The 23,854-nt window shown below is 37.8% G+C and overlaps 1 protein-coding gene across 4 annotated transcripts in view; it reads right to left on the bottom strand.

The window, feature by feature from the left end:
- The window catches only part of PCMT1 (protein-L-isoaspartate (D-aspartate) O-methyltransferase), a 39,882-nt gene that overhangs the window by 3,540 nt on the left and 12,488 nt on the right, over positions 1–23,854 (bottom strand). For 2 of the 4 annotated variants that reach the window (XR_013996166.1, XM_081094340.1), the window contains exons 2-7: positions 19,943–20,047; positions 17,431–17,462; positions 15,807–15,911; positions 13,693–13,813; positions 11,820–11,905; positions 8,015–8,184 (exon numbers count right to left, since the gene is read on the bottom strand). Coding sequence is in view for 3 of the 4 variants with exons in the window: in XM_081094340.1 (XP_080950466.1) it covers positions 8,015–8,184; positions 11,820–11,905; positions 13,693–13,813; positions 15,807–15,911; positions 17,431–17,462; positions 19,943–20,047 (619 nt within the window). In the remaining variant the exon portion in view is untranslated. Of the gene's footprint in view, positions 1–147; positions 292–7,967; positions 8,185–11,819; positions 11,906–13,692; positions 13,814–15,806; positions 15,912–17,430; positions 17,463–19,942; positions 20,048–23,854 lie in introns of all 4 variants that reach the window. The other 2 variants (XM_081094339.1, XM_081094341.1) reach the window with 2 other exon arrangements.

The following is a 23,854-nucleotide window of genomic DNA, read 5'->3' as shown; positions in this document are numbered from 1 at the left end:
ACAAGGCATTAAGGATATTGTAAATAAATATCTTTATTGCCCAATAACATAGTACATTTCCAAATATCCTCTCCATTTAGAAAAAAAAATTTTTTTTAAAGAAAAAGGATAAAAACTCTCAACAAACTGGGTAGAGAGGGAACGTACCTCAACATAATAAAGGCCACATATGACAAGCCCACAGCTAACATCATACTCAACGGTGAAAAGCTGAAAGCTTTTCCTGTAAGATCAGGAACAAGACAAGGATGCCCACTCTTGCCACTTTTATTCAACATAGTACTGGAAATCCTAGCCAGAGCAATTAGGCAAGAAAAAGAAATAAAAGGCATCAAAATCGGAAAAGAAGAAATAAAACTGTCTCTTTCTGCAGATGACATATTATATATAGAAAACCCTAAAGCCTCCACCAAAAAAATGTTTGAATATACTAATTCAATAAATTGCAAGACACAAAATCAATATACAAAAATCAGTTGTATTTCTATACACTAATAATGAACTATCAGAAGAGAAATTAAGGAAACCTATTTACAATTGCATCAAAAGAATAAAATACCCAGGAATAAATTTAACCAATGAGGTAAAAGATCTATATACTGAAAACTATAAGACATTAATAAGACATTGAAGACACAAATAAATGGAAAGATATTCTGTGCTCACAGACTGGAAGAATTAATCAGGTTTAAATGTCCATACTGCCCAAAGCAATCTACTGATTCAATGCAATCCCCATCATAATTCCAACAGCATTTTTCACAGAAATAAAACAAACACTCCTAAACTTTATATAAACCTCCCCCGCCAAACCCCAAAGCAATAATATTAGAAAGAAGAACATGGTGAAGATATAACACATCCTGACTTTAAACTATATTATAAAGCTATAATTATCACAACAGTAGGGTATTAGCATAAAAACACATAGATCAGTGGAACAGAATAGAAAGCTCAGAAATAAACCCACACATATATGGTCAATTAATTAAAAAGCCAAAAATACACAGTGGAAAAACAATAGTATCTTCAATAAATGATGCTGGGAAAACTGGACAGCCACGTGAAAAATAATGAAACTGGACCCTTATCTCACACCATGCACACAAAAAATTAAACTCAAAATGGATTAAAGACTTGGATATAGGATCTGAAACCATAAAACTAAACTTATTGTGGTAATTACTTTAGAATATAAATATATATATCAAAGTATTATTTTGTACACTTAAAACTCATACCACACTGTAGGTCAAATATATCTCAAAAAAAAAAAAAAAAAACAAAAAACATACTGCAAAAAAAATTTCTAATGATGAAACAATGTTGATATTTTATGAAATGAAAAGATTACAAAATAATGCTGCTGAGTGAGCTCAGGAATACAAAAGAAATGTACATAGAGTTATGGACAAAAGAGTAAGAAAAATTACCAAAATACTTATAGTGGTTATCTCTGGGTTCTGGGATTATGGGTGATTTTACTTTATTATTTGTACTTTTTTTCTCTTTTTATGATGCACATGCATTACTTTGGTGTCAGTAACAGTATTGTTAAAAACAAATAGAAGGAAATGTATAGCACTAAAGTGGAAAAAAAATTAAGTTTATAGACCCGATTTTTAACATTTTTGCACCAAGGAAAACTAAAAATTTTTTGCCCATCCTTGTATAACTTTGTCACAACTAATACTCCAAAATCTGTATAACTTACAAGTTAATTTTTCCTAATATTCAAAATTCTACATCATCATATCTTTCTTTGTCTGACTTACATATATAACTCATTTATAATAAAAAGTAGCATGTCCTAAATTTTTAGAGAGTCTCTTAAAATGGCTGTATATGTGCTAAATATTTCATCAGGTTAATAATTATGTACATTTATTACTTTGTTTTAAAATATATAATTATATATAATTAGGTTAATAGCTCCAAGCTACTAACATTTAATATTATATATTCTAACATTTAATATTACCTATTCTTTTTAAAAATATGTTTTATTGATTTTTTCTTCTGAGAGAGTGAGAGTGAAATATCAATGTGAGAGCGGAACATAGATCAGCTGCCTTTTGCATGCCCCCTGCTGGGGATCAAACTTGCAATCCAGGCATGTGCCTTAACCAGGAATTGAACCGGCAACCTTCCAGGGTATGGGACCATGCCCAACCAACCGAGCCACATCAGCCAGGGCATATCTGGCAGTGGAATTTGACATGCCCACTAATCCCCTGCTTTTCTAAATCGTTTCTATCACATCTCCTTAGCAAATGCTAGACCTCATCCTCTCAGAGCACTGCAACTAACTCTGGATTCCTCCATGAGAGAAGGATGAAAGCTGGTGAGAAACAAGAAAAGGTTCATAAGTGCTAGGATGAGCTGCTAAATTAATCCCAAAGAAAATCTGAAGGAACAAACATCATCTAGCCAGGAAAAAAACTAAGGAGCTTTCAGACGACAATTCGCAAATGCGGGTGGGCACTTAGAAAATTATAAGGAACCTTTTAACCAGATTCTATCCTTACTGCTAATGCCTTAATTCAGACTACCATCATTTTACCCATAACTTGCTATAGCCACCTTCTGTTACAGATTCTAGTCTTGTCCTTTTCCAATCTACTCTATCACAGCCAGTTAGTTATCTTTCTGAAATGTAATTCTGATCACTACCTAGCTTCAGTACTTCAGTTGCTCTCTACTGCCCTCAGGACAAAGTCTAAACCCTCAATACTGTTACTGACACCAAAGTAATGCATGTGCATCAAAGTCTATATAGCAACGATTTTCAACCGGTGTGCCACACAAATTTTTAAAACATGAAATACTTGACTATTTTAGTCAGGGGCACTGACCTCCTTTCCCTTAGATTATCAAATTAAAAAATGACAACAGCCAACATACAATAGCCATCCAGTGTGAATGAATCAAAATGATACCTATTTTTTGGTGTGCTGCAGAATTTGAGTAATTAGTTTATGTGTGCCATGAGATGAAAAAGGTTAAAAATCACTGCTCTGTAGGTGTACCTCAGAGATACTGTAGGTTCAGGTTCAGACAACTGCAATAAAGCGAACATCACAATAAAGTGAGTCACACAAATGTTTTGTTTTCCCAGTGAATATAATAGTTATGTTTATATTGTAGTCCTTTAAGTGTACAATAATAGCATTATGTCTAAAAAACACTGCACATAATTAATTTAAAATATCGTGGTGCTCTCCCTCGGGAGCGTGCCAGTGCCTTTCCTTCCCCCTCTACTTCTCCTCTCTCCCCCCGCCCCCGGAAAAAAATATCTTATTGTTTATAAATGGTAACCATCACTGAGCCATCAGTGAGCCATGACCTTTTTGCAGGCAGCATCTTGCCTCAATGTTGATGGCTGCTGACTGGTCATGGTGGTGGGTTGTTGAAGGCTGGGGTTTCTGTGGCAACTTCTTAGAATAATAAGAACAATGAAGTCTGCCAGATCAACTGATTCTTCCTTTCACGAACAATTTCTCTGTAGCATGTGATGCCATTTGATAGAATTTTACCCACAGAACTTCTTTCAAAATTGGAATCAATCCTCTTCCACCCTGTACCACTTCATCAAATAAGTTTATGTAATATTCTAAATCCTGTTGTTATTACATCAATCTTCCCAGCCTCTTCACCAGGAGGAGATTCCATCTCAAGAAACTATTTTCTTAGCTCATCCACAAGAAGTAACTCCTAACCCATTAAAGTTTTACCACGAGATTGCGTAATTTAGTCACATCTTCAGGCTCCACTTCTAGTACTAGTTCTCTTGCTATTTCCACCTCATCTGGAGCTACTTCCTCTATAGAAGCCTTGAACCCCTCAGAGTTATTCATGAGAGTTGGAATCAACTTCTTCCAAATTCCTGTTTATGTGGACATTTTGAGCTCTTCCCATGAATCATGAATGTTCTTAATGCCATCTAGAATGATAAATCCTTTTCATGTTTTTAATTAACTTTGCCCAGATCCAACAGAGGAATCACTGTGTCAACTATAGCCTTACACAATGTATTTCTTAAATAATAAGACTTGAAAGTCAAAATTACTACTTAATCCAGGTGCTGCAGAATGAATTTAAGTTAATAGGCATGAAAACTGTATTAATCTTGTTCATCAGAGCTCTTGAGTGACCAGAGGCATTGTCAATGAACAGTAATATTTTGAAAGGAATCTTTTTTTTTTTTTTTTTTCTGAGCAGCAGGTCAACAGTGGGCTTAAAATATTCAGTAAACCATGTTGTAAACAGGTGTGCTGTCATGCACATTTTGTATAATTCTTAAGGGCCCCAGGATTGTCTGAATAGTACATGAGCATTGGCTTCAGCTTAGTCACTAGCTGCTTTAGCCCCTAATAAGAGTGGCAGCCTGTCCTTTGAAGCTAGGCATTGATTTCTCCTCTCCAGCTATGAAAGTCTTAGATAGTACCTTCTTTCAATCTAAGGATAGCTGTTTAGTCTACATTGAAAATCTACTGTGTGTGTGTGTGTGTGTGTGTTTAGAGAGAGTGGGAGGGAGGGAGGGAGGGAGGGAGGAAGAGAGGGAGAGAGAGAGAGAGAGGTATAAAGATCGATGTGAGAGAGACACATTGATTGGTTGCCTTCCACACACGCCCTGACCGGGGCTGGGGAATGAGCCTGCAACCGAGGTACGTGCCCTTGATGGGGAATTGAACCCAGGATTCTTCGGTCCCTGGGCTGCTGCTCTAACCACTGATCCAACCCGGCTAGGGGAAAAAATCTATTGTTCAATGTAGCCACCTTCATTAATTATCCCACTAGAGCAGGGGTGGGCAAACTTTTTGACTCGAGGGCCACAATAGGTTCTTAAACTGGACCGGAGGGCCGGAACAAAAGCATGGATGGAGTGTTTGTGTGAACTAATATAAATTCAAAGTAAACATCATTACATAAAAGGGTACGGTCTTTTTTTTTTAGTTTTATTCATTTCAAACGGGCCGGATCCGGCCCGTGGGCCATAGTTTGCCCACGGCTGCACTAGAGCTTCTGGATAACTTGCTGCAGCTTCTATATACATCAGCACTTGCTCCACCTGGAGATTACCTTCTTTCCTTAAATACTGTAAACCAATTATCTACTAGCTTCAAACTTCTGCAGCTTCCTCACCTCTCTCAGCCTTCAGAGAACTGAAAAGGTTTAGAATCTTCCCAGGGATTAGGCTTTGGCTTAAGAGAATGTTGTGGCTGGTCTGTTCTTTTACATACAGACCACTACAACTTTCTCCCTATCAGCAACAGGCTGTTTCTTATCACTCATGTTTTACAGGAGTAGCACTTTCAATTTCCTTCAAGGACTTTTCTTTTGCATTCACAACTTGGCACAAGAAACCTAGCTTTCGACCTGTCTCAGCTTTTGACATGCCTTCCTCATTAAGCTTAATCATTTCTAACTTTTGATTTAAAGTGAGAGACATGCAACTCTTCCTTTCACTTGAACACTTAGAGCAGTGGTTCTCAACCTTGGCTGCACATTAGAATCACCTGGGAATCTTTTTAAAATCCTGATTTCTGGGCCTCATCCTCTGGAAATTCTGTTTCTTTGTTACTAAGGTTGTGGCCCCACCTCATAACTAAGAAAGAGAATTTCCGGATTGTAGGATTATTAATTGGCTCAAGGAGAGGGAGAGAGAAGACAGCCGGTTGGTGGAGCAGTCAGAACACAAACAACAATTAACAATTAAGTTAACCATCTGATATGGGTGTGGCTCGTGGCAACCCAAAACAATTACAATAGCAACATCAAAAACCACAGATAAAAAAAAATCTCAGATCATCACAAACATAGCAATAATAAAAAAAGTCTGAAATATTTTAAGAATTACTGAAATGTAACACAGACACACAAATGAGTAAATGCTGTTGGAAAAATGGCACCGACAGACTTGCTCAACCCAAAGTTGCCAACAAACCTTTAATTTGTAAAATAACAGTATCTGCAAAGCACAATAGAGCAAATCACAATAAAACAAGGTATGCCAGTAATGGCCTGTCTGTCTTGTCTTTTGATTTGTTGTAGTTTTTTTTTTGGATCTCCCGTATGACTATGAATGGTTAGTTTCAAAGTCACAGCTGTATATTCCTGAACTAGTACCAGTGCCTGGCATAGTGGGCACACACATACTTACTGACTAAATATAATAAGAAGGTCCTCAAACTGAAAAGTGTTTAATAACAAAACAAATTTCTCTTGGTGTTAGTCTCTGTCTCTCCCCCTCCCTTCAGCTCTAAAAACCAATGGAAACATATCCTCAGGTGAGGATTAACAACAACAAAATTCCACCTCTGGCCTGCCAAGTGTGGTTCATAGATCCAGGAGGTCACTGTTCAATTCCTGGTCAGGGCACATGCCCGGGTTCCAGACTTGATCCCCTGTGGGGGCATGCAAGAGGCAGTCAATCCATGATTCTCCCTCATCATTGATGTTTCTCTGTCTCCCTCTCTTCCTTCCTCTATGAAATCAGTAAAATAAAAAAAACCCACCTCTAATTAGAAAAACAAAATACCTTTTCCTTCATTAAATTACAGATAGCATGCTCAATACTAATATTTATTGTATATAAAACTTTAAACATAAATAAAAATCTGAACTCTTATTTAATATTGAATTTCAATGATATGTTTCCCCCTTTATACAATAACAATCAAACAAATATATAATGGTATAACTATACTAAAAGAAAAGTGAAGGAAGATTGTTAATTTGTTGTTAAACTACATCTGATTATTACTGACAAGACTGATAGCTTTTTAGTCTGTTTTTAAGAAGTGGCTGTGCTCCAGGTTAGAATTCTAAGAAAACAACTTTATAACTACATTAGGTGAAGAACAAAATGCAATTCCTAGTAAGATATCCCAGAAATGGCCAATCAGAATTTAGTTAAAAGTAAAACTCAGTTTAAACAAACTGAGTTACATTCATTACCATTTTTGCAATTAAACATTCATTCAAAAACAAAATTGAGAAATCTATTATACTTAGATTTAACAATCCCATGTTACTTATTAAGAAAATAATGGTCTTAAAATAAATACCTCTGTCAAATAAAAACAGACTCTAAAACAAGGAAACTGTAAAGCCTTTCTTATTTTGGCATTTAATTCCAAGTGGTCTTAGCTAAGTCACTTTTACTTTCTGACCGCACTCCTCCCCATGGGAGGGAGTGGGAAGAAGAAATCTTGGCTTCAAACAAAATATTCCGATTATGCTGAGAGGTACAACAAAATGGGCGTCGTAATGAGCCATGCTGTGCTGGAGACTATGCTGCATGCTGCTGGCCCTTTGGGGGGGTTTGTGAGACCTGGGCACTCGTTTTGAGTTGACAGGAACCCTTCCCCTTCCCTCCCCAGGAACTTAAAGTGGGTTAAAAACTGGCTGGCCTGTATTTAGAACGGCAATAAGTTACTTGTTATAGTGGCTCTGAAACAACAGCTGAATATGAAACAGGCACCGGCTGTCAGACACCTAGGAAATTGACTGGCAGAGAAGTCAAGCTGAGAGGATGAATGTCCTCTCTGGGATTCTGACACCTTGGAAAACTGGGACAAGAATATCTTTTCCCTTCTTTCTCTTTACAACAATGTTACAGTAGAGAGTGGAGGGGGCAGGAAATGATGGCCCCTTCTCTTCAAAGCGAAGCTTTTGCTTCCATGACCACACAGCATCTATACAAATGATTTGAAAATATAAACAGTGGCGGATGATGAAATCTCCTTAGCACTAAACTGCAGTTTAAAAAAACACCTTTGTGCCAACCAAGTCTCACCCTCCCTTCCCCAAAGATGTGAGTTTAACCAAAAAAAGGGCAGACCATGCAACTTTTCTACATTTTTAATGCAGTGAATTTCTGATGTTAAAATGGAGCAGCATAAAAGTAATGACCAAAAAAGCAGCTCTTGCAGGCTAATGTCTTAAAATCCACACCCTTTCACCTTGCATGTGTGGAAGAAGAAAGAGCAGAAGGTAAAATCACTTCCACCTGGACCACTGCTTTTCTTTATCTGTTAAAGGCACGTATATCACTCCCATCAGAGGTTTCATTTTGACACTGCCATCTTGCAGCTTGTCGTACTGCTCAAGCATCTGATTTCCACCCGCAGGACCGACCGGCAATATCAATCTTCCACCAGGCTTTAACTGGTCTATTAGCTAAAAGAAACAGAAAGAAAAAACACATACATACGAAGTTACAGATTTTTTTCATCTTTATGAACAGCCTTCAGTGTCCATGGGCAGAAAGTATAAATGTACTTTATTTGGTACACATGTACTTTGTTAAACTTATCACTCAATTCTCACTCATCACCTCTCTCCTGAAAACGATGCCCAGCTTCCTAGATCCTCTGGCTTCCTAGTTTTGGTTTCTGCTACTCTCTCTCTCCTTCCTCACTTTTTTTCTGATGTAATTAAAGCAACTCCTCCAGAAGTATTCAGTGAAATAGTGCATGGAATATTTAAGAGAGAGTGGTTAAGATCTGCAAGTCTAAAACTATCTTTAGTTTACATATTTGGCAATATGTGTGCGTACAGAAGTCAAGGTTAGAAATCATTTTCTGTTTAGAACTGTGATGGTCTGTTCCCTTGTCCTGTTGATTCTAATGCTGCTATTCTGCAGTCAGGTGCCTTTCTCATTACCAATCCTTAACAGATGTATCCTTTTTGTTTTTCTAAAAACTTTTAGAATCTTTTCTTTGTACTTAGTATTCTGAAATTTCATAGTGATATTATGGTTCTTTTTTCCTTTTAAAAAGTTAATTGTACTGGACACTCAGTTCTTTTCAAACTATGGAATCACGTCCTTCAGTTCCTGAAAACTTTCTTACTTAAGACTTAGGGGCTAATTGTTTCTTGTAAGAATTTCAAGCCCCTTTTCAGACTCAGGCCTCCTCTCTGATTTCCCAGGTACCGCTGCCTCCAATTTCTAAGCTTCTTCTGCAAACTACTTCTGCATTGACAGCCTCTGCTGCCTCTTTGGTTTCACTTCCTCCACCTTCCTGTGTCAATTATTACTCCATTTCCTTTCTATCGTCACACATTTCAGAGTTCAGGACTGCAAGTATACTCCCCTAGATAGTTAAACTAGAATTTATGTTCCTGTTTTGTTTTTCTACTTGTTTTGGGGTGACATCAAAGAGGAGCATAGACATCTTTACTCTGTTATCTTAAAACTGGAAAGCCCCTTCAGCATATATAAAATATCCCTATAATACTTACAAGTGCTACTGTGTTTAAAATCATATTGCACTAAAGCTAGAAATGTCCTTTGAGATCATCTCAGAGTCTTAGTAGAAAACATGAGTCCTGTACCCAAGCCCCTTCATTTAAACACATTTCTATTTGAGATTTTAATTGTTTGTACCAGGCAGCTGATATTCTTTTTTAAGTTAAAAAAACAAGCTACTGCCTAGCTGGCTTGGCTCAGTGGATAGAGTGTCCGCCTGCGGACTGAAGGGTCGCGGGTTCAATTCCAGTCGGGGGCACATGCCTGGGTTGTGGGCTCGATCCCTAGTGAGGGCATGAAGGAGGCAGCTGATCAATGGTGCTCTCTCATCACTGATGTTTCTCTCTCTCTCTCTTCCTCTCTGAAATCAATAAAAATGTGTTTTTTTTTAAAAAAAACAAACAAGCTACTGATCATGTGTGTTCATATATGAAAATTCTTTGAGCTATTTATTTATGACAGTGGTTCTCAACCTTCTGGCCCTTTAAATAGAGTTCCTCATGTTGTAATCCAACCATAAAATTATTTTCGTTGCTACTTCATAACTGTAATGTTGCTACTGTTATGAATCATAATGTAAATATCTGCCGAAACTGGTTTGGCTCAGTGGATAGAGCGTCGGCCTGCGGACTGAAGGGTCCCGGGTTCGATTCCGGTCAAGGGCATGTACCTGGGTTGCGGGCATATCCCCAGTGGGGGATGTGCAGGAGGCAGCTGATCGATGTTTCTCTCTCATCGATGTTTCTAACTCTCTCTCTCCCTTCCTCTCTGTAAAAAATCAATAAAATATATAAAAATAAATAAATAAATAAATAAATAAATAAATAAATAAATAAATATCTGATATGCAGGATGGTCTGAGGCGACCCCTGTGAAAGGGTCGTTCGACTGCCAAAGGGGTCACGACCCACAGGTTGAGAACCACTGATTTATGACATACTAGAGGCCCAGTGCATGAAATTCGTGCGGGGGTGGGGGGATGTGGGGGGAAGGCCTCCTCAGCCCATCCTGCACCCTTTCCAATCCCGGACCCCTTGGGGGACTAAACTGGCAGTCGGACATCCCTCTCACAATTCTGGACCGCTGGCTCCTAATTGCTCACCTGCCTGTCTGCCTGGTCGCCCTAACTTCCCCGCCTTGCCGGCCTGATCGCCCCTCGCTGCCTCTGCATGCCAGCCTGATCGCCCATAACTGCCCCCTTCCTGCCGGCCTGGTTGCCCCCAACTGCTCCCCGCTGCCAGCCTAATTGCCCCCAACTTCTCCCCCCACGCCAGTCTGGTCACCCCCAACTGCACTCCCCCTGCCGGACTGATCACCCCCAACTCTCCCCCTCTGCCAGCCTGATCGTCCCACGCAGCCTGCTATTTAGTCATTTGGTCGTCCCTCACTAAGCCCCCTGCTGGCCTGGTCACCCCTCACTAACCACCCTGCCGGCCTGCTCATAGGCAGCCATCTTGTGAGAGCGTGAGGGTTAATTCGCATATTACCTCTTTATTCTATAGGTTTGGGTTTTTTTTGACTTGTATACTTTTCTACACCATGTTACAATTTCAATTAAAATGTGTTTAAAATCCACTGGTTTTGTCTTAAAAAAAAAAAACAACCCAAAATACAGATGACAGAGCCAGAAAGAATAAATGATTTTCCCAAAGTCATTTAGCCAGTAAGTAGAAGTCAATGATTAGAACAAATTCTCCAACTTTCAGCTTCTCATAACTGATCTAAACATACAAAAACAACCCTTCTCAGGTTGGAGAGTGTATGAGACGCGGCCGAAAAGACAATGTGACTAGTCATCTAGTCAAGAACTATGTAAAACTCCTATGTAATAGAAACCCAAGATTTCAGTGAGCTTAACCAAAGATTACTAAGGGCTGATACAAGTTTATCAGAATCTTACAAAATGAAAAATCAATTTTGTACTTAAATATTTCCTTGATTATACTGTAATATACAATACTGCAATATCCTTCTCTCTCATTGTAGCAATGCAAATTCTCCCATTCTGAAGATCTGTTCAAGTTCCATTCCTGTATGAAGTCTCCTTGACCACTCACTGCAAATTCTTTTTGCTACCTTGAACTCCTACAGTAGGATTTTATTTTTCATTCAATATATGTCATATGCTAATGATAATATCACATCACTAATCTCCCTGTTACATGTATGATACATCTCTTCTAGGGTATAAGCTTTGTGAGGGTAAAATATATGACAAATATCCCTGGTCTCTCCCAGGAACCTAATAGTCTTGCATATTCTGGTATTTAATAAATGCCAAGTGATTATCAGGTCATGAACTCCAAAGGTATTTTCCCAATTCCACTGGTACTCATTCTTTGCTGGATAAAATACTGCTTCAAAAGACAGACATGAGCTGGGGTTTAGTAACCTTGATGTCATTTATACAACTATTTGCATGTGGAAAAAGTATTACCTCCTAACTGTAACTAAAATGCATGACATAAAAGTCTATGTTCTTAACGTCTAGAAGTCCCTTATCTATAAATCTTTGAGAGTTTTAGTTGAATAAAGCACACAAACACAGAAAGAAACAACTCACTGCCTGGGGCACAACGGGGGCTGCAGCGCCTACGTGAATAGCATCATAAGGGGCTTCTTCGGCATATCCCATTCTTCCATCCCCCACTGAAAGAAAAACATTACGCTTTTAATACTTGTTTGGATAGAACGACTTAGTGTGAAGATTTTACAGCAGGAAAGAATAGTTTTGTTTGTTTTTAAACAAACAACTCCTTTTGTTTGTTTTTTGTTTTTTTAAAGAAATAATGCTGGACAAATGAATATGCATATGGAAAAAATATATACTTGGACCCCTACACCTCATACATACACAAAAATCAATGTCAGGAAGATCAAATACCTAAGTATGAAAAGCTAAAATAACAAAGCTTTTGAAAAATAAGAAGAAGAACATCTTCATGATTTCAGAGTAGCCTTAAGCAGGACACAGGAAGCACTGGAAAAAATTGTTAAGTCTAGCTACATTAAAATTAAGATTTCTATTTATCAAAAAAGTACCAATATGAGAGTGAAAAGGCATGCCACATAGTGGGAGAAGAGATTTATAATATGCATAAATAGACAAAGAGCTAGTCTCTAGAAGTTCTACAACTCAAAGAAAAATATAAACAACTCAGTATCTGAACAGGCAGTTCACAAAAAAGGAAATTTAAATGCCCAAACATATGAAAAAGTGTTCAATCTCACTGTTTAATAGTAAAATACATAATTAAAATCACAGAGATACTCCTATACACTCACTAGGTAGGCACAAAGAAAAATCTAATAATGCCAAGTGTTGGTAGAGATGTAGAACAATAGGAACCCTGATACATTGCTGATGGGAATGTAAAGTGATTCAATCACTTAAAAAATCAACAACAGTTTTGCAATATCTAAGGGAACCCTGTGAACATACAATAACACTCCTACATACTGTATAATGTATATATGAATCTGGACTTAGGTATACATGTGGTCACAGCAGCATTGTGAATATCCCCAAGTTAGAAACAACCAAAATACACATCTACAGTAGAATTAACAAATTTTGGTGATGTTTTTACAATGGAATGCTGTACAGTAATAAAAATGAACTGTATGCAGAAAGATGGGTGAATCTTACACACAAAATACTGAATGAAAGAAGTTAATCATCATAGAATGTATACTGCATGATTCCATTTATCTAAAGTTCAAAATTAAAGGAAACATTTTTTTTTTGGATGTACAATTAGGTAGCAAATGCATGGAAATAATAACATTGGTTACCACTAGGGAGAAGGGAGGGAGTTATGATGAGGAAAAAAGAAACTTGAGGATATCCAAGGTACGAATAATGTTCCATTTCTTGTTGAGTGTGGCAATTAAACAGATATTTATTAAGCTTCACATTTATGCTTTATGCATTTTTAATGTTTTTTTATTTTTCACAATACAAAATGTGCTCCTATGGAAATATGTCCATTGTATATTGCTGAATGGAATAAAGTAAATTATAGGTCAATATATATAGTATGAGTTAAAGAAAACTGTGTGTGCTATTTATTCATACATATATTTATATGTCTAGAAAACTTAAAAGGGAAAAGGAGTGGTTTCCTTTTTTATCTTACACATCTCTGCACTGTTTACATTTTTTTGTAATGAATACTTGTTACTTTGCCACTACTTAAAAAGCAATGAAGAAAGAACTAACTCAACATGGCACTTTCTGAAACAGTTAACAGTCATGTCACCAATGGTCAAGGTAGAACTAGCATAACATTTTTAAGTAACTGTTTTTGTTACTTAGTACTTTGAAGTGAATGTTTTAAAAATGCAGTAATTAGCTCTATTATTTAGCTGCATTGGGAACATCTGAAAATACAAATTCTGCAGAGGGGAAATTTTTTAAGTTTTCTGATACTCACCAACCAGTTGCACTCTCCCTGAAGACAAAAGTGTTGGATCGTCCTTTCTGACATTATTTATTGAGTCGTCTACTAACTCTTTAATGTGGTCAATTCCTACGACTTTTCCACTAGCTCCAACCTGGAAATGAGAATAATTCAATAGCTCACTGGTCTAAATTTGTCGTTCTAAATGTCATTAAAGTGCTTCCTAATGTAAAGTTATATTGAGCAATGAGAAATGAAGACAATTCGATTTATTATAAATTATTTAGCTATTACAACCTTCTCAACTCTAACTCACAAATGAATTAATTATATTTCACTAATTAAAAAGCTAGAATAAATTTTAATTATAATACTAAAAAGAAATGCTATCATTCTTCAATTTATAATCTTTAAATCCAGCACCATGATGGAGGACTTAACTGCCAATATTAAATAGTTAATGCAATCATTTTTACTCAAAGTAAATCTAGAAGTGTGACTTTAAATATTAAAATTACAGCTCTGGCTGGGTGGCTCAGTTGGTTGGAGCGTTGTCCCACACACCGAAAAAGTTGTGGGTTCGATCTCCTGTCAGGGTGAGTATGGGAGGCAACTGATTGATGTTTCTCTCGCTCTAAAATCAATAAACATATCCTCCTGTGAGGATTAAAATATATACATATTAAAATATACATAAATGTTACATGACATTTTATAGAGATTTAAGTAATTTTAATAGGGATTTTATACCTGATTCTACTGCCATTTTGTGGAAAGTATAAAATACATAAAAAATTATAAAAAGGCCCCAATATAAACATTAATTGTAAAAAAATTTTAACATAATAAAGACTGATGTCGGACTACCTGGGTTCACATCTAAGTTTCATTACTTACTAGTGTATAACCTTGGCAAGTGATTCTATGAATCAGGTTCCTCAGCTTTGTAAAATGAGAAGTAAAAGCTATATACCTCATAAATGATGTGAGGATTGAATAAGAGAATACAAGAAAAGCATTTAGAACACTGACTAGCACGTGCTAAATGTGCAAAAATCATTAACTTAAATTACTTCATTGTTAAAAAGAAAACTAAAAAAATTTAATGATTTTTAAAAAATAAATTTTCCTCTGAAACCATAAATATGTCAAATATAGAAAATCTCTCACTAAATACTTCTAAGCTTTAAAAAAAATAGTCCCTTACATCCCATTGGTGATGCTTAACTTGTACAAAACAAGTTAAAAATACTGAACTATCTGAATCCTTATTATGTACAAGACACTGTTCTGGATGTTTAAGACATGCCAAGGAGAAAAATCAGACGAAACTCCCAGCTCCCTGGAACTTACATGCTAGTGGTCTGCTGATTATACATTTAGCAAGTTAAATGGATTCTTGTCCAAGATGGATCCATAAGTCCCAACTTAACTAAACCAGAAACTTCCAATCTGGCCTCCAGGGACAAGATTTTCCATAATTAACTTGATTTGATTATCTGAGTGCAGATGAACCCTTCCTCAAGGTGTGTGAATGGACCTCCAGACTTACACTCTGGTAGTCATTTACCAGATAAGCCTCTGGTGAATAATGAAGTATAATAAACAAGGCATTTTTCTAAGAGTACTTTTCTTACTGTAAAGGAATCTCTACCCTCGTTCCTAATAAACCTGTAGGAGTGTTTATTTTCTGCCAGATGAAAACTTGAAAGAATGTAGTCTGGGAGCTACTGGTTACCATAACATCTTTGACCACAAGAGAAGAGCCACTCTGATAATGAAGTCAACATGTGGAGAAAAGGAAAGCCAAACCAAGGACCACAGAGAAAATCACTGTCAATAACAATATCTGATCTGAATCCAGCCACACAAGAAACCAGATACACCTTAAAATGTTTCCATGATATAAACCAAATAAATTCCCCTTTGGCTCTGCCAGTTTAGATAGACTGTTCTGTCACTTGCAATAACAATAAAAAAAAATCCTAGTGATATATATTCCAACTGCTTTCTCGGTAGAATTTCTTTAAAAAACAAAACAAAACACCTTCAGAAACTGGTAATGAAAAAAATATACAGTCAAATCATAAGTAGGACATGTAAAACTATGCCTCTGTTGGGGCCAGAATGAAAAATAAAGGTCTTACCATACGTGCAAAACATGCAGAAAGGATTCCACTTCCAGATCCTACATCAAGAGCTTTAGCTCCTTCATGTAGTTGATCAAATAGAAGTTCTAGTGCATATGCATGCTGCCAAAAGAAAACAAAGCAATATTCACTTTTTTCAAGAATATAAAGTATATGCCCTAGTCCGTGGTCGGCAAACTGCGGCTCACGAGCCACATGCGGCTCTTTGGCCCCTTGAGTGTGGCTCTTCCTAAGCCTTAGGAGTACCCTAATTAAGTTAATAATAATGTACCTACATATACAGTTTAAGTTTAAAAAATTGGGCTCTCAAAAGAAATTTCAATTGTTGTACTGTTGATATTTGGCTCTGTTGACTAATGAGTTTGCCGACCACTGGCTTAGCTGGTTTGGCTCAGTGGATAGAGCGTCGGCCTGCGGACTAAAGGGTCCTGGGTTTGATTCTGGTCAAGGGCACATGCCCAAATTACGGGCTTGATCCCCAGTGCGGGGCATGCAGGAGGCAACTGATCGATGATTCTCTCATCATTGATGTTTCTATCTCTTTCTCCCTCTTCCTTCCTCTCTGAGATCAATAAAAATATATTTTAAAAAAAGAATATAAAGTATATATACCATGGCATATGAATAAAGTTGCCAACTTCATACCAATGTTACTACTACTGTCATCTATCGAGACAACAAAAACCTATAGTACTTACATCTACACAGGAATTACTTAAGAAAATTCTCACTGTTTGATTAAATTCTTATATTTTTTTAAAATGTTTCAGTAACTTTTTATCTCCAATGTGTGAATTTTAAAATGTAATTACTGCAAAGTCAAAAGTTATAAAAGGACTTATAGTGAAATCTCTATCATAGCCCTGTTCCAACCTTCCCCATTCCCATTCCCATCCCCAACCAGTTTCACTCCCTAAAGACAACCAATATTACCAGTTAAGACAATATTAAGGAATATTTTTGGGTATGATGTGGTATTGTAGTTGTGCTTTTAAAGTTTTTTTATATTTATACTAAAGTATCTAGGGGTGAAATATTATGTTTGAAATTTGCTTTAAAATGGTTCAGTAAAGGGAAATCATATTGATTCTTTTGCAAAGATTCTTGTCTAAAGAGTGAAAACAACCAGTACTATGAAAAAGAGTTCTGGATTAAACGCCATTAAGTACTGGATTCTACGGGTTCTGAATTTATTAGCCTCGTGACATTGGAAATTATTTTTAGCTCATGGTTCCTCAGTTTCCATATCATTAATATGGAGAGAAAAACAGTTGTTCCTATCCTGCCTTCTCCACAGAAGTATCATTGTGAATAAAAGTCATGATGCATTAAAAAAGTACTTTATAAATTCTAAAGGATTTACAAATGAAATGTATACTGTTTACATTAAGAAAAAGTCAACCATTACAGCACAATGATTTGTTGCTGTTACTCTTTAAGGTACTTCACAGTCATTTATAAAGGTAAAAGTAACAATTAATTGATCTTTTATTTCTATTTAGTGTTACTTGGTAAACTCTTAATATTGTATATAACTGTCAATCAGTGGCTTCACTCTGCTCTTTTGCTTGATTAGAGAATGAAATGACGTGGTTAGTCAAAATGACCAAAGTTCACTTACCATGTGTGGAGCACTGATTGTTGCTTGGAAACCTGCAAAAAAAGAGGAGAACTACTGATACATTCAGCTGTACAAGCATACCAAATACTCCATGTAATTCCTTTTCTAACATCCATAAGTTACTTTTCAGAATAATTTTCATTTTTATGATCACAAGAAAACAAAACTCCTATTTTGAACTTTGTCATGCAGCAGTTAAAATTAGGAAATCCAATCATGCCAACCGCTACTGTGCTCTTCTAGTACAACAGGCCCACTATTTTTAAAGATTTCTTCTCCTGGCTAAGAAAGGAAGAATTTCAGTAAGTTGAGTCGGCAAGTTTATAACTTGTTTTCTCTTCAGACTTATAAAAATAAAATAAGCTTCTATATATATTAGGTATGCAAAATCTTTGCAAAATTAAACTGCTTCATATTTCTGGCAACTTAAAAATAAACTAAAGAAAAATAAATAAATAAATAAACAAGCTAGAGCAACCAGCAAAGTGGCTTAAGAGACTAAGAAACTATTTCAATTTACTCTTATGCCCTCACCTAATGTCAATGCACACAATCTTTTCTTAGTTTTTAGCTTTCAATTTGTATCTTCCGGGACTGCTTTCTCAAAATGTATTTACCTGCTTCTGCCTCTGAAGCAATTTTCACTGAGCGGTGGTAGCAGGTGCCTTCGGGTTCAGAAGCCCCCAGGATCTTCTCTGCTGACTGTCATAGTGCTTCAAAAGAAGAAAGCATGGCAGCTGGCTGACAGAATCCTGAGGCACTTCTAAGCCTCAAAGGCGCCCACTGCCAAGGCTCAGCAGTTCAGCAAAAAACCTGCTTCAGGAGAAGGAATTAAATATGGAACTTTCTAAAATCAAGCACAAGTCAAAAAATTCAGGGCAAGTGAAGCAGAGAAGTCAATGATAACTTAAGTACACTTATCTTTAGTACTAATTTTTAAAATTGATGCTAATGGGAAAAACAACCTTAGTCAACATTAAGGCTCCTAAAGACAACTCAGCACTCAGCTTAAATTGCATAAATTTTCATTAAAAGTATATTTTCAGAAAATTTGTTTTTAAAATTCTCTACATATCCTATCTAGTAATAGAGAAACATGCTAATTAGCCGTAACTTCGCTACCCTGCCCATTGGCTAATCAGCGAGATATGCAAATTAACTGCCAGCCAAGATGGTGGCCGGCAGCCAGGCAGCTGAAACGAACATGAGGCTTGCTTGCTCCAGTGATGGAGGAAGCCAAGGTTCCCTGCCTGCCACTGCTGGGCTCTGAGCTCTGGATGCAACTATGTTGCAATTATAGAACCTAAACAAACTCCAGAAACCTGCTTTCAGCCAGCACAGCCTCAGAGCTTAGAGTGGCCAGTGATGGCAACAGAGTTTCAATTATAGAATCTAAACAAACCCAGGTACCTGCTTTCAGCCGGCAATGGCCTCAGAGCTAAAGCCGGCTCTCAGCGCCAGTGACAGCCATAGAAGGTAAATAAATCCCAGAAGAAAAAAAAGAAGAAAAAAGGAGAGGCTGGGAGCTTCAGTAGCCCACCAGCCTGAAAACAGCCCTCAGCCCCTCACCCAGACTGGCCAGGCAGCCCAGTGGGGACCCCCACCCTGAAGGGGGTGTGACCAGCTGCAAACAGCCATCAGCCCGTCATCCAGGCTGGCCAGGCACCCCAGTGGGGACCCCCACCCTGAAGGGGGTACGACCAGCTGCAAACAGCCATCATCCCATCATCCAGGCTGGCCAGGTACCCCAGTGGGGACCCTCACCCTGAAGGGGGTGAGACCAGCTGCAAACAGCCATCATCCCCTCATCCAGGCTGGCCAGGCACCCAAGTGGGACCCCCACCCATGCACCAGGCCTCTATCCTATATAGTAAAAGGGTAATATGAAAACTGACCCTAACAGCAGATGGACTGGGAATGACTGGTCACTATGACACACACTGACCACCAGGGGGCAGACGCTCAATGCAGAAGCTGCCCTCTGGTGGTCAGGGCGCTCTCACATGGGAGGAGCTCTGCTCAGCCACAAGCCAGGCTGATGGCTGCCAGTACAGCGGTGGTGGTGAGAGCCTCTCTTGCCTCCTCAGCAGCATTAAGGATGTCTGACTGCAGCTTAGGCCTGCTCCCCGCTGGCAAGTGGACATCCCGCGAGGGCTCCCGGGCTGCCAGAGGGATGTCTGATTGCCAATCCCCTGGGGAGCAGGCGTAAGCCAGCAGGTGGTCATCCCCTGAGGGGTCCCAGACTGTGAGAGGGCACAGGCCAGGCTGAGGGACCCCCCCGCCCCCCCCCCCCCCCCGCCAAGTGCACAAATTTTTGTGCACCGGGCCTCTAGTATTATATATTTGAGAAAATAGAAAAGGTGCTTCATAAGCATATAATGCTTTATTATAAAGGTATAACATTCAAACCAGCAAGGCAATAATAAAATACCTGTGTCCTAGTCTATTTTTACTTACAAAAATTATACAGTAAATGAGTAAAAACTGACATTTTCAGAAATTCAAAGCTTACCTATTGATTGTGGAGAATCCATATAAGGGTTACATTTTGCATAGTGGGCACGGTCTGTAGCCAGCATTACTTCAAATACTTTATCTGTCTTGATGATTCCATTTTCTGAAATGAATGAGGCAAATATTTAAAGCTGGGAATAAGATGATCAGATATGCCCAGCTGGTGTGGCTCAGTAGTTGAGCATGGACCTATGAACCAGGAAGTCACAGTTCAATTCCAGGTCAGGGTACATGCCCAGGTTGCACTGGGTGTGCAGGAGAAGGCTGATCAATGATTCTCTCTTATCATTGATGTTTCTATTGCTCTCTCCCTCTCCCTTCCTCTCTGAAATCAATAAAAATATATTTTAAAAAAAGATGATCAGAAGTATTTTAGAATAATTATTTTGGCTGCACTGTAGAGGCTGAATTGGAAGAGAACAAAATCAGAAGTTATTGCAATAGTCCATGTAATCAGAACCTGTTCTTCAATGATAACAGTAAGAATGAAGTCGAAGGACTTGAGACATACTTGGAAGGTAATAGGGTGTGCAAAGGTAGGTTTCCAATTGTTCATATGGAAAATAATACAATAACCAAGAAGTAATAATATAAGAATAAACTGTTTCCTGTATTCACAACTGTAAACCTTCTTTTACCCCACCCTGTATATATACATATATATACACCTGACTGACTAGATTTGGAAAAGGGGGAGGGGGAAAGTGTTTTAGATGCTGTCATATATTGATTTGAGAAATCCAGGAGAAGGACCAGAGTTAAGGAGGAAAAGGATAACTAATTTATACAGTTAGGGGCTATGGACGACACAAATGGAGATATTCAATACTCAGTTGAACACATGAATCTGGAGCTCAGGAAGGAGATCTAGGAGAGGTACAGATTTCTAATTATGTAGACGGCAACTGAAGCAATGGAGTGAACTAAAGTGGCCAGAAGAGATCACACAGAGAAGAAAAACGAATGTAAATATTTGAGATGCAAAGAAAGTGGAGCCTTCAAAGATTATGACAAGGAGCAACCACAGAGGTGGATGAAAATCAAGCAGATAAATTACAGAATCCAAGAGAAACAAAATTTTCAAAAGCAAAGCAAGGTTAATAATATATATTTGGCTCCCCCACCTATCAGTTCTTTAAGGTTAAATATGTAGTACAGTGGTTCTCAACCTTGGCTGCACATTAGAATCACCTGGGAATCTTTTTTAAATCCTGATTTCTGGGCCTCATCCTCTGGAAATTCTGTTTCTTTGTTACTAATGTTGTGGCCCCACCCCATAACAAAGAAACAGAATTTCCAGAGGATGAGGCCCAGAAATCAGGATTTAAAAAAGATTCCCAGGTGATTCTAATGTACAGCCAAGGTTGAGAACCACTGATGCAGTAAGTTAAATTTCAAGAACCCTCATGGTAGCATGCACATAGTTAACTTTTCAATAAAGCCCTTATTAACTCAATATGTTTATTGACTATCTAGTACACACCAGACATAGACATGCTTAGGATTATCTATACTAATAAAAGGGTAATATGCTAATTAGACTCAACGTCCTTCTGGACAAAGCCATGGTGGCAGGGGCCAAGGCAGAGGTGGTTAGGGGTGATCAGGCAGGCAGGCAAGTGGTTAGGAGCCAGCAGTCCCAGATTGCGAGAGAGTGCAGGCCCGGCTGAGGGACTGGAATTTCATGCACTGGGCCTCTAGTAAGAATAAATAACATAGCATAGTTCCTGTACTCACAGACCTAAAATCTGTAAGACTTGATTTTAATAATCCAGAAATAAATTTTTTTTTTTAATGAATTGAGGTCCTCCCCATATTCATCTAATTCTTTTTTTTTTTTAAATATATTTTATTGATTTTTTACAGAGAGGAAGGGAGAGAGAGAGTTAGAAACATCGAGAGAGAAAATCGATTAGCTGCCTCCTGCACATCTCCTACTGGGGATGTGCCCGCAACCCAGGTACATGCCCTTGACCGGAATTGAACTTGGGACCTTTCAGTCCGCAGGCTGACGCTCTATCCACTGAGCCAAACCGGTTTCGGTCAGAAATAAATTTTTTAACCAAAACAGGTTTTGCTGAAAACCACTACATTTAAAATTTTTAATGGGTGAATGATATGGTATGGAATTATACTTTAGAAAAGTTGTTTAAAAAAAAAAATTAGTGGGACTAAAGGCTGCAACCAGGAGAAGCATTATTTCTGGGAGACAATCTGGTAAGCAGGGAAAGGATGGTGCCTCTTGAAGTGGTAATGAAATGAAAGAAGCAAGAAAAGTAAGGATCCCACAGAAACAAAAGAGCAAGATCCGCCAACTCCTTCCCTTTTCCCACTACTACTATCAATATCATCCATCAGTCATTAAAGAAACTGCAAGTCACCATACTGACAAAAGTTGCTCTTGAATTGTAAAAATAGGAAAAAGAAAAAACTCCATTCAAATCTATGGGAAACAAAAGGCAAATAAAAACATTTCAGCTGATTTAACAGAATCTAATATTTAAAACTATGTTCTAAGAAAACTTAGCAGAAAGTGAGTAAAAGTATTACCAGAAACAACACCAAGACAACCACCAATAAAACTATCAGACTTTAAAGGTAAGAAAAAATATCTTCAGAACTTTCAAAGCAAAAGATTCAATTACCTAATAGGGGTAAAAAAAAAAATTTAGGCAGTCAGGTTTCTTAAGGTTTCAACCACCAACATACAAAGAAAAACAAGAATGAAGCTGCATTTTCAAGAAATTTAAGGAAAGTGCAAGTCCACAATAAAAAGGAGTAAATGACTAATACATCCAACAACATGGATGAATCTCAAGAGCATTAATCTCAGTGCAAGAAGCCAGATAAGACTATACACTATACGATTCCAATTATATCAAATTCTATAAAAGTCAAAACTCTAGTGGCAGAAGGCCAACCTGTGGTTGCTAGGTATTGGGGGTGAAAAGAGATTATCTGCAAAGGGGCATTAGGAACTTGGTGAGTGAAAGAAATTTTCTTTACACATATCAGCAAATGTCTGTAAAGGTCCAAATAGTAAATATTTTAGGCTTTGCAGGCCAGATAGTCTTCATTGCAACTACTCAACTCTGCCAATGTACTGTAAGAACAGCACTGGCAACACTAATGAAAGGACACAACACTAATGGTTGTGTTAAAATAATCTTTATTTCCAAAAGAGACAGCAGGCCAATTTGGCTTGTGGGTTATAGTTTGCTGACCCCTTGTCCTATAACCATTAGGGTGGTAGTTAAGACTATACTTGTTTGTCAAATTTTTAATATTGTAACCTTAAAATTTGGTGAATTTTCATATAAATTCTAACTCAATAAAGCTGATTTTTTAATAATGTAAGCCAAGGATTTCATACCCAGCCAAGCTGTCCTTCAAATATCAAGGTTATAGAAAGAAAGACAACATTCTGCATGTGCAAGAACTCAGGGAATGCTGTACACACAAGCCTTTCCTAAGGAATATTCTAGAAGATGTCTGTCATCTAACCAACAAATAACCGGAGATACAGGAGCAAAGGACACATATGCAATTCTACAGTAAAAACTAAAATAAGGGGGGGAGACATGGGTAAGATAATAATATTTAAAAGTTACATGTTCTGATGAAGTAGAAAGAATGCAATGAAAAACAATGGGAGGCCCTGGCCAGTTTTTCTCAGTGGGAGTGTCGGCCCGCAGACCATAGAGTGGTGGATTCAATTCCCGGTTAAGAACACACACCTGGACTGCAGGTTCCCCAGGTCTAGTGGGGAGTGTGGGAGGCAACCAATCGATGTGTCTCTCTCCCATCAATGTTTTGTTCTCTCTAGAAATCAATGGAAAAAACATCCTCAGGTAAGGATTAAAAAAACAACAACAACAACAACAACAGAAGGAGAAAAAAGGGCAAAAGT

This window comes from Myotis nattereri (assembly GCF_964212035.1).
Source record: "Myotis nattereri genome assembly, chromosome: 6".
In the NCBI taxonomy this organism is placed as follows: domain Eukaryota; kingdom Metazoa; phylum Chordata; class Mammalia; order Chiroptera; family Vespertilionidae; genus Myotis; species Myotis nattereri.
Note: the sequence above shows the minus strand (reverse complement) of the source record. Positions and strands in the feature narration are given on the sequence as shown.